This window comes from Giardia intestinalis, chromosome 4 (assembly GCF_000002435.2).
Source record: "Giardia intestinalis strain WB C6 chromosome 4, whole genome shotgun sequence".
In the NCBI taxonomy this organism is placed as follows: domain Eukaryota; phylum Fornicata; order Diplomonadida; family Hexamitidae; genus Giardia; species Giardia duodenalis.
In genome coordinates this window covers 1,004,355-1,015,673 of record NC_051859.1, presented here as the reverse complement: position 1 = coordinate 1,015,673, position 11,319 = coordinate 1,004,355, and the positions used below count along the sequence as shown (strand labels likewise).

Sequence of the window (11,319 nt, the reverse complement as noted above, 5' to 3'; positions counted from 1 at the left end):
ATCACCAATAATTTACAAGCGCCTGATTCAGCTCCTCGATTGGGTTGATATCCTTGGTGGCCTTTGGAGCAGATGCGGCGATACTGAAGTTTCTCTCTATCAATACACGCCGTACAGGTTCTGCGAACTTTGGCGCATGAAGAGTAACCCGTGAGTATAGAACGTCATAGTCTTCCACGTCTTCCGTAGTACTTGCACGTGGTTGAGCACTGAGAGACCTTGAGAGCGTGGGCTGATGCGCTACAGATACCGGATTGCGCGTATATTGATATGGTACCTTTGGGCCTAGGGCTTTAGAAATGCTTTCGGTAACCTCAGTTTGTGAGAGAGGTGGAGCTGCGCTATGAGAATGTCTTCGAAAGGCTTGTCCTGAAGCTGACGGGAACGCAGGGGGCGCCACTGTTGTCAATCCAGCTATACCTTTTGCCTGAGGCTCAGGCCGGGCTTCTATAGGAATAGATTGTTTCAGAGGAAGGAATTGCGCTGGTTTGCGTGCTGGTGCCTCTGTTCCAATGTTCAGTGTGTAGATTGTTCTCGAAATCGGCGCTATAGCCGGAGTAGGCTGACTTTTGCTTCTATGCTCACCACGTGAGATCTTCGTTGTCAGTACACTCCCTCCAAACGATGCCTTTCTGCCTTTCCCAGGGGGTACATTGGTAGGCACATGAGACCAACTTATGGGACTGGTGTTTGGATTTGCAATCTGGAGTCTTGTGATCGTGTTGGAAGGTGGTGGATTCGAGGCGGCTCGTTGATGCAGAGGTTGAGGCTGAGGAGACGGTGCCTGAATGATCGATATGGCAGATACGGGGAATTGGGGCACTGCTACCGGAAAAAGCTTCCCTGGTGGTAGGCACTGTTCACTAGTCTTAGCGCAACAGTGTATATTGTGCGGCCCTTCTCTGTTTTCTTCTACGTTGGTCTTTGTAGTTTCCCTCTTAAGTCTTTCTACAGTTCTCCAACTGTGCGTATAGCGATCACTGATTCGCATTGCTGTCGAGAGAATAGGGGGAGGCGGTCCTACTTGTAACTCGAGATTCAGACGAGGCTCAGGCGATAGTCCGGTAGTTGATGACTCAATAGTTGATGACGTGCTCTCGAAATGTACCGGGCTGTCACCAAGCATCTCTATTTCTAAAGACTCAGGGCCCTGTGTACGTGACCGCGTGGCTGGTGTAGCAGCAGCGTTACTTCCCAGAAGCATGGCGCCTATAGGTGGCAGAGGTTGATAAGAGGCAGTAGTAAACCAGTTATCAAAATCATGCTGACTTCCTGGTGACCGTGACAGGGAAGCATCTGCCCTAGGGGTGCTATCTGCTAAAGGATAGATAGAATCGGCAGTTTCATCAATTGAGGCAACCTGCATTTCCTTACTGAGCTCTTGCGCAGTAGTAAAGACCGCCACTACGTCCGTGTTAATAATAGAGATCGAAGGATACGCGTTACTAAAGAACACAGGGTGCTGAGCTAGACATTTGGCGACATCAGATAGATTAGGAATCACAAGGAACTGATCACTGTGATCTTGGCTTACTGATTGATGTATGGAATAGGCAATCTGGAGTAACTGCTTTTGCACATCGGATATGGGATAAAGCGTAGAGTCATGGGTGTATCGAAGAATTAGGTTGGCAACGGCACGCAGATCCTCTTCTACTCCAGCATGATAACTACGAGGTATTGGGACAGAATACGTACACAGGTTAAGCTTTATTCTCCCAGAGAGTCTATCAACGCATAGATGAGATAGATCCCCGCTGAGCACAATCTCATGCTCATGAAAAAGCGCCATCACATCCAAGAGATCTTTGATAAAGAAGCAGAACAGATTTGCAAAGAGGTGGTAGCGTGCGATTGCAAAGTTCTCTAGAATAACTTCTAACGGTAAAAGAACCATGTAATCCCGTAAAGAAAGAAACATATGGACAGTGTCCTCGTGTTGGCTATAGAAAAACCGATAAGGAAGTAGAAAGCGCCGTCCGTAGCGTCTTCTTAGTGAGACAGACTTGCCCAGAAGATGCAGGACGTACTCTGATCTGTAGTGTGTTACGCCATTGCGTAAGCATCTAAACATAACGTATTGGTTTGCTACACTCAAAGAGACGTCCGAGAAAGAGTCGTTGCTCGAGGAAAGGTCGCTCGGCTCCCTACTTGTGCTTGCTTCGATACTGCTCTTAGCAAGGTTATTATAAGCATAGATAGGAAGTGCCGTTGAGACAGAGGAATCGGCTGTCGATAAGCCAAGAAGGAAATCAAGTAGTCGAAACTGTCGAAGCCTGTGTCTTTGTAGTTCATCGATCTGGATTGTGATTGCTGTACGTTGATACGGAGTCAGGCCATCGTGAACTGCATCCATTAGCCGTTTTCGGCCTGTAGATATGTACTCTCTGATCTGGTGTGGCCGCATCTCTGCGAGTGCAATGAGGGATTCCAGAAGCTCCATTTAGTCACAGTATATTGTGATAACGACTAACTTCCTCAAAATCCTAAGTGTGTCCTTAAACAGCCACGCACGGAACGACTCCTTGGCAAAAAATGAAGCGTGAGTGTGTTCTCTACCGACCAGGCAAGACCCCCGGGAGCGTTCAGTGCACTTGTTGTTCTCATTATTGTACCATTGGAGAAGGAAAATCGGGGATCTGCGGTGTCCGTTATAACGATAATGGAAAACTGTACTTGGCCGTCTGGGGGAAGCCTAGCGCCCTCCACGTTGACCCAATGGAAAAGAAACCCCTCTATCACTATTATCCCGGAGAGGCGATACTAAGTATAGGCACCATAGGCTGTAACTTTTCATGCAAGTTTTGCCAGAATTGGAGCATCAGTATGGACAAGCCTAACGTGCAGGATATCGAAGACTATTGTCTGGAGAGATCTGACGGGCGCATTCTAACGCCGGATGAGATCATACTTATTTGCAAGAGGAGACGCATCAGACATATTGCAGCCACTTACAACGAGCCCAGCATATGGTTTGAGTATTCTTATGACATTGCTTGCTTAGCAGCCAAAGAAGGCATATCATACGTCTATGTGTCGAATGGGTTTGAAAGCAAGGAGCAACTGGATGCGTTGGTGGGAATGATCTCGGCAATCAACGTCGATCTGAAGACATTTCGACAGGAAACGTACAGAAAGATCATGGGCGGTAGTCTTGAGCCAGTCAAGAACACAATTAAATTCCTCTATAGCACGAAAAAAGTCATAGTTGAAGTCACGACTCTGATTGTTCCCGGCATGAATGATTCAGGCGAGGAGCTGCAGGATATAGCTAATTTCATCGCATCTGTTGGAAAGGACATTCCGTGGCATGTTTCTGCGTTTCATCCTGACTACAAAATGCTGGACAAAGAACGAACTCCGACAGAAACGCTAGAGCGTGCCTTGGCCTTCGGCAAGGAGGCCGGGCTCCTCTATCTTTATGCTGGCAATGTGCGGGATACATCGTACTTGAATACGAGCTGCCCCCAGTGTGGCGAACTGCTTATTTCTCGCATGACAGGCTTTGACGGTAAGGTTTGCAATCTTAAGGATGGTTGTTGTGGAAAGTGTGGAACACCTATCTATGGGAAGTTCGCATAAAGTTCGCATAACCAAGGAGGAGATTGCATTTACAGATTGTTTAATAGAATATAAAACTAAAGACTGCTTTCAACAAATACTTGTGTCCAGTTTTCAATCTCTGCTCTACAGATTGGGCAGCGATTGCGTTTAGTGTTTCCTGCACGCGTTGCCTCCAGAATATCTCGCACGCAGGACGGGCATGCAACATCATGACTGCATGGAAGACACCGGACAGTACACAGTTCATCGAGGCATATGTGGCATCGGCCGATCTGCGCCTCATAATCCTTGTAGTATGTCCTATACAGACTCACAACCCGCTTAATCGAGACAACTTCTGCACACGCCTTTGAGTGCTGTATCCCCAAACTGAACGGCAGCATAGAGGAGGTTCCAGATAGCCAATACTCTCTACATAGAAGGACATCTGCACACTCTGTCATATCGTTGGCCACTGCAAGAGTTAGAGCCGTTTCGCGGGTTATCGTCTTAACGCCTGCTTCTATGAGTAGCAGATGGACGCATTCAAGGTGCCCATTCTGTGCTGCAAGCATCAGCGCAGTGCGGCCATTTTCATCTCGAAACCCCACCTCACCTAGAAGTAGCCTTACACAAGAAGCGTAGCCCCGTGCTGCGGCCTCCATCAGGGCGGTCCTACCGTTGTACACTTGGACAATATGGGCATTTGCTTTAGAGCCTGAACGCTGATTACAGATCAGCGCGCAAAGTTCTGCCTCGTTTCCTTCTCTGGCTGCCAGCATAGTGGGGGATAGACTGTCGAGCACGGAGACTTGTGTAGATGGAAGTTGGACCCTGAAAGGCTTAGTACGGAGAAGGGCACTCATATTTTCAAGTATACGGATGCTATTGTTCCGCAGTATGGATAAGATCAACGTCTTGAACGGCGCTCCGATGGCCTCTCGCGTTCCAATGACAGCGCGGGCCTCATATTCATACATGGTTTTGAAACATTGCCAGCAATCTTGTTCTACAGCAATGTTGATCGCATAAAGCCCAGCGTCATTTGGGCGATTATTGGCAACCTCGGCAAGCCGGGCTAGATAGAGATGCTTGTTGTTTCTGATAGTGTAAAAGAGTGCATTTTCCCCTAAGGCATTGCACAGGGTTGCTTCTCTTTCTGGGAGGCTCCCCAATGAACGCAGGGGCGCATTTAGTTCCATCGCTATCATAAGTGCGCTCTTTCCTTCCTTGGTGCGCTGCCCTGAGACTTCTAGGAGAGAAGGGACAATGCTATAAAATCGCTTCTGAATCGCTAGAATCAAGGGGGTGACTCCGTCGGGCATGCTACAACCGAGTTCTCCTGGCACTGTCACGAGTATCTTCGCGCAGGCCACCCGCTGGTGTAGTATTGAAAGTATTAGTGCGCTACGCCCTTCACGATCAACTTTCCCTAGTTCCTCGTGCATGCTTGGTGTGCTCACAATTTTCTCTACAAAGGCCTGATTGCCATTGATGGCAGCTATCATTAGAGCGGTGTAGCCATCTCTATCTGTTTTACCTGCAAGGGAGCGGAAGCAGCTGAAGTCGAGTTCATCAACAGAAACATCGCCGGAGAGCAGTGCAAAAAGAGTGTCGTGCTGATGCTTATCGAGTAGTTCTTTGGATAAGGAAGGCTGGGCTGATGCAAGTGAATTGTTGACCGCTTGTAGCCTCTCAGCCAACGTTTGGTGTGTCTGCTGAGGCGTGTGTTGAACAGATCCTTGCTGAGCTGTGTCTTCGCTGGGGTTTTCTAGTTTAATAACCGACCCTGACTGCTGAACATTCTGTATGTTTGCAGAACGCGCACCTGAACGGAGATATTTTGACGCAGACATGTCCTCGGCATTGAGTAGATAAATAAGGTTTTCTGAACCACTTTTGATTGCTGCAGTGAAAAGCGTGGTCCCATCGTTTGCAACCAGCCCTATGTCACGCTCCGACGACTGCTTCTGAATGCGAAGCATGGCCTTGACATATGTTACATTCTTGTTCTGAATAGCACGTAGAAGCGCCGTTCTCCCTTCTATGTCCTGGATTCCTCCTTCGTACTTGCTTAGGAACTCGACAACCTGCATGCTTGGGCCATCGACTGCTTTCATGAGTGCTGACTCGCCAAGGTTATCGGTGATCCGACACTCATCCACCAAATATGGTATGCAGGCATCCAGCTCGCCCAGTACAGCATACATCAGACTTGTTGCTCCATTGCTTGCTTGTCGCTTAAGAAGATATTGGAATTCATGAATGCAGTGTCTCTGGCCGCTTCGAATAGATGCCATAAGGGGCGTCAATCCAGAGACGAGTGCGCCGTCAGAAAACTTATCATACTCCGAGTAGGTTAGATTTCCTTCTGCGTGCAAGAGAGAGATGCAATCAACGTACCCCTTCTTAGCTGCGAGAACAAGAGCCGTCTCCCCCATTGAATTTTGTATCGCCAACTCTCCCAGCAATAGCTTGATGCACTCAACAGAGCCATGTTCTGCAGCGAGCATTAGAGCTGTCCGATTTTTGTAGATTTGCCCCATGTCACGAAGGCTGGCACGAACCAATCCCGCGTCACCTTTTTGCGCGGCAATCATCAGCTCGCTGGGAAAATCTACATCCACGCCCTGTCGCGATTCTAGTCCAAAGCCGGTCTTGATCTTTATTCCAGCTGCTAAGAGATTCTCTGCTAGAATTGGAAGCACCAAGTGAGCAGAGAAAGCTATAGCTTGCTTGAAACAAGACTCAAGAAGTTCCTGGGATAAAAGGTCACCATAGAGCTTTTGCAAAACGATCGAAAAGTAGTTGCAGTCATTTGAGAGAATTGCCCGGGATAGTTCGTCATCGGAGGCCCCCGAAACTTGAGGTGCGGACAAAGATTCTTTCAGAGATGGCTGCTGAACTATAGACGACTCCGTAGTCGACATATGCTTGGGCACACGTTTTACACTGCGACTATCTGCGCGAGACGCAGAGCGCGAATTTTGTGCGGCCATAAGTAGGCTATCTACAATAGGACTCAGTGGAACGTCCTGCTCAGGTAAAGTGTGGGGCAGGTCGTTAACTTCAGCACGCGGCTCGTTTGAAGCAGCAGGAGGAATGGCAGCTCCACTCGTGTAGAGAGCGTCTTCTTCGCCTCGGAGTCCATCTTCAATTGGCTCAGACACAGGACAAGAGGGAGATGGCGTAGTACTATAAACAGTAGGTACGGGTCTGCCAACACCTGGTTGAAGCGGTCGCTCTCGAGCAACAGGAAATGCGCCTTGAAAGCGCAAGGATTCAGCCAGGTTTTTATTCCGAGACTGAATCACTGTCTCACTAGCCTCAGCAGTAGAGGATACCATGGCTTGCATGCCCGACTTATCATGATTGCCTCGAGGGGCCTGAGAGCGGCTCATGATGTTGAGAGAAGCTGGCCCGTTGGGTGTAGCTACTGGGAGCTGGTCCTGTTTTAACAGAGCCGAGCATTCGACCTGCTGTGAGACAGATAAATCTGTGTTGCTTCTGGAAAATGTGGAGGCGCGACCACTCATGGGCCGAATGGAAGTTAGCTTCTGCTCTGGGCCAGTAACAGGGGTAGAGATGGATTGGTCAGTCGGATCATCAGCAAAAACGCGGCTCTTCTTGGCCATAGTTGCGGAGCGTGGCCTACTACTCATTAGGTAGGTAGCGTTAGACACTATTTCATTTGTGATTTCAGGTTGTAGATTGTTGGTGTTTTTATATTGAAAGGCAGTCCGTGTATCAGCCCGTGCAGTAGAGCTGGATCTAGAGTGTGAAGTTGGCACGTTAGCGCGTATGCGCGAAACCACTTCGGTAATTGTAAGTCTACTAGTAGGGTTGATACGAAGGCAACCCTCGATTAAATCATTGAGTACTTGGGAATATGTTGGGAGACGAATAGAAGGCTCCTCTGTCACTTCATCCAGATTAAATAGAGGGTGGCGGAGTGTACACATTGTCCAAAGAAGCAAACCAAACGACCATATATCTGATCGTATCGACGGTGCGCTGGCTCCGTCCCGCAGTTCCGGTGCACGATACAGCGCCGATCCTGATTGGCTTGTGGGGATGGTTCTGCTAAATGGCACGTGCTGTAAACCGAAATCAGTCAACTTAAAGACGCCTTGACTGCCTATAAGAATGTTAGAGGGCTTTATATTACAGTGAGGTACAACCCCCACCCCATTGAATGGGCTGTGGAGCCATGAAAGCCCGGCGGCAATCTGTGAGGCTATGCTCCAAACAGTTTCCTCATCAAACGACGTCCCATCGGACCGCATCTTTTTGATTACATCCTGAAGAGAGCCACCGTTACATAGTTCCATTTCCAAAAGAAGTTGTTGGAAGGGCTGCTCTATGGTTACGCTATAGTATCTTACTAGGTTCGGATGAATAAGATTGGTGTAGGGCTTACAAATGGTGGAAAGCTCTGCCCAGGCTTCTTTGGATAGCTTGGATATATCCACCCTCCGTACCGCGACCTTCACACCAGAACTGGCGCTTGTTGCCCGATATACATCGCCAAGTCCCCCACTACCTATGTAGGAGGAGTCATTATAGCGACACGTCTTGAGAACGTCCATTTCCGTATTCGCGTTTTTTAGATTTCGTTCACTTCCCATATTAATGTTACAAGAAACTCCGACCACAACTCACTCAGCTGGATATCAAAGGTTTACTCGGCCCCACAGGGTCCATTGATGTCGATGAAATAAAATTCTGCCTTGGTCTTGATCTCTTTTCCGTCGCGGACCTCGGTGGTCACAGGACCCATTTTCGTTGCAATAATGTTGCGTTTATGGATGTGAAGAGTGTTTTCCTTTGTGTTATAAATAGCAGAATTCTGGATCTGCTTCTTGACCTGGGTGTAGTATCCGTAGAAGGAGATATAGAGAGGCTTTCCGCTGCTGAAGTAGTCATAGCCTTCTTGACTGATAGGAGGTAGATCTAGAGTAACCCACGAGCGAACGTGCGGATTTATCGACACCTCTCCCGAACAGTTTGAAGCTACGGCTCGGTTTGTGCTCAGGATGAAATTACGATACCTGTCCTCTTCCTGGGGCGTCATCGTTCGGTTTGGACGGGTGGAGTTAGGAATACCCAAGTACGCCGGCTTGTGAACTACGGCATGGACATTGGCGTTATACAAAGGCTTGATGCCATAGAGCCTGTGAACATAGATTGATATGGAGCATGGTTCCCCAACTTTAAGGACCCTATCGGCGAAGGCCTCACATTCATATCCATCATGCTTGCAAGGATTAGGGATACAGGCCTCTAATTCTACATCGCTGATGACCTCGCGGGTAGTAGGGTTCAAGATTGGCAGGCGTCTACGAGAAATGGTGTAAGTCTTGCACAGGTCTGCTATATTCAGCTGAAGCTCTCCAATGAAGTGTGTCCATTCATCATACTCCGGAAGGGCTGATTCATCCATCCTAAATGGATGATCAAGACCAAGACACGGGTCATTCGCGAGCTCACGCTCCATGTCTTCAATAGCCTTGGCCTTATCGTTGATTTCCACTGCGTGGGAGAAGAGAGCACGTAGTGCCGAATACTTGCGCAGGAACTTAGTGACCGACCACGTGTGGATATCACTTGTGTACTCTTCAAACCCAGGATTATACACCCGCACGGAGGCCTGGACTGATATCTCGTAGTTCAAACTAGGAAATCCAGACTTTGTTTGTTCAATGGTAGTGGCGTAGTCCATGGAATACTCAATCTGCTGGCCGAAATAGCGAGCCAACTGGGATGCCTCACAAAGCTTGGGGAATAGATCAAGCATCTCATCACGTATCTGTAGATACTTCTCTTTTTCCTTGAGGCGCTGCTTATTGCGCTCTATATCGATGGAGCTGGAAGGCGGTGAAACCTGTTCATCTTGTGCAGGCTGGCCATCTGTAGAGTGTTGCTCCTCCTCTGTGTATTGATCAGGAAGCTTGTTCAATGGATTAATAGTCCCATTCTTTGAAACAAACTGGGAGACCGCCTCATCATAGAGCAGAGATATCTGAAGAGGATTGGCCTCTTGTTGCTTAGGATCGACAAACACGTAGTATGCTCCGTTACCATCTCCGCACTTAAGGAAGTCTCCGTGGAAGAGAGTAGCAGGCTCCATGTCATGAAGCTGATAATCACCATTAAGCATGACAGGTTCTGTCTCAGAAAGGCACGCAAGGACATACTTATTGTCAGTAGCTGTATATGTGATGGTGAAATGCTCGAATTCAAGGCCAAGCTTGTTGGCAAGCACGATGGAATCATCAAACTTCGGGTTTTCAGTCTCTTGATTTCCGAACACAGCAACGTAATGACTCTTGTCTGTCTCTTTTCCTACGATTCTGTAACGCAGCAAGCCAGAAAGCAAAGGATCTTCATTAAGAGAGAGAAGGTAGGAGTGAGTTGGAGAGTCTTTTAACAGACCAAATTGGTTGAGGCTTTCTTCCAAAGCCTTGTTTTCTCTTTCTGCGTCCTCGAGGCGTTTTGCATTATCAACGTTTGCCTCGTCAAGCATGCGCTTATACTCTTCAAGGATATCCTGCATTTGGGAAACGTTAGTGCTTGACGCATCATTGCCGGCACCTGCGTCCCCGGCGGGGGCGCCCCCGGCGAGGAGGGCCTCGAGCTCCTTGACGCGGTCCTCGAGCTCGCGGATGTACTTCTCCTGGGCAGACTCGTTCTTCGTGACGGTGTTCTCGATCTGGTGGGCGCGGTCTGCGTAGCGGAGGGTCGAGAGGCTCTCGTCGTAGTTCGTCGACGCAGGCGAGATCGCGGCGATCATGCACGTCATCGAGTTGCCCCCGAGCGCGGGCTGGAGGAGGTACGTCAGCTGGGAGTCGCGGTACGGGACGTGCTGGGGCTTCCGGCGGCCCTCCGCGGTCGTGTTGTACGCGAGCGCCTCGATGACGCGCCCGAGGGTCGTCAGGGACTTGTTGATGCTGATGCCCTCCGTCAGGCGGTCGCCCGTCGCGCCCGTCTTGCCCTGGCGCTCGGACCCCGCGAGGTCGACGAGGCTCACCCGGGCGCGCTTGACGTGGCGCCCGACCTCCTCGCCCGCGTCGTTCCGGAGGACCGCCGTCTGGACGACCTCGATCGCGAAGACGGAGTGCGAGCGCGAGCTCGTCGCGTTCATGTTCGTCGCCGCGACCGTCCGGTTCCGGTCCCCGAGCTCGATCAGGCGCTGGATCGCGTCGTAGTCGGCGACCGCGTGGTGGCTGAGGTTCTGGACGAAGACGCCCGCCGCGGGGTCCTGGCGGATCCGGAGCTCCTGGGCGCCCGCGGCGGGGACGAGGAGGTCCCGGAGCCGCTCGTTGTAGATCTCGAGGAACGAGACGGAGACCTGCGTCTCGGCGGGCGAGGCGGCGGCGCGGCGGAAGAGCTCGCGCCCGACCCGCGGGATGATCCCTGCGTCGGCCTCGCTCGCGGGCGCGCCCATCATCGAGTACGACTTCCCGGAGCCCGTCTGGCCGTACGCGAAGAGCGTGTAGTTGTAGCCCTCGAACGCGTTGTCGAGGACGCTCGGCCCGATGTCTGCGTAGACCGTGTCCTGGGTCGCGCACGGGCGGCTCGCGTCGTGGGACCAGTACGCGTGGTCGTAGACGAACGCCGCGTCGGGCTTCTTCGCGTCTGCGTCCCGGAGGACGACCTTCCCCCCGCCCGGCATGTCGACGCAGAGCCGCGCCGCCTCCTTCTTCTCGCGCGCGTTGAACGGCCGGACGCGCACCGCGACCTTGACCCCTGTCACCGGCATTTCTTTTTTGTCAA

The 11,319-nt window shown here is 50.5% G+C and overlaps 4 protein-coding genes across 4 annotated transcripts; 1 reads left to right on the top strand and 3 right to left on the bottom strand.

Annotated features, from left to right (window-relative positions):
- Nucleotide 1: 1 nt before the first annotated feature.
- GL50803_009367 (uncharacterized protein) lies at nt 2–2,443 on the bottom strand (the record flags this gene model as incomplete). The annotated part of the gene is made up of 1 exon (XM_038046414.1): nt 2–2,443. The coding sequence occupies one exon, from the start codon at nt 2,441–2,443 to the stop codon at nt 2–4; it is 2,442 nt and encodes an 813-aa protein (XP_037901973.1).
- A 92-nt stretch (nt 2,444–2,535) lies between these two features.
- On the top strand, nt 2,536–3,582 carry GL50803_009368 (Pyruvate formate-lyase activating enzyme; the record flags this gene model as incomplete). The annotated part of the gene is made up of 1 exon (XM_001709688.1): nt 2,536–3,582. One exon carries the CDS (start codon nt 2,536–2,538, stop codon nt 3,580–3,582), a length of 1,047 nt encoding a protein of 348 aa, XP_001709740.1.
- Nucleotides 3,583–3,638: 56 nt separating this feature from the next.
- On the bottom strand, nt 3,639–8,132 carry GL50803_0014934 (Kinase, NEK; the record flags this gene model as incomplete). Its single annotated transcript, XM_001709686.2, has 1 exon — nt 3,639–8,132. The coding sequence occupies one exon, from the start codon at nt 8,130–8,132 to the stop codon at nt 3,639–3,641; it is 4,494 nt and encodes a 1,497-aa protein (XP_001709738.2).
- Nucleotides 8,133–8,224: 92 nt separating this feature from the next.
- Nucleotides 8,225–11,305, bottom strand: GL50803_00102101 (Kinesin-3; the record flags this gene model as incomplete). The annotated part of the gene is made up of 1 exon (XM_001709685.1): nt 8,225–11,305. One exon carries the CDS (start codon nt 11,303–11,305, stop codon nt 8,225–8,227), a length of 3,081 nt encoding a protein of 1,026 aa, XP_001709737.1.
- Nucleotides 11,306–11,319: the final 14 nt, after the last annotated feature.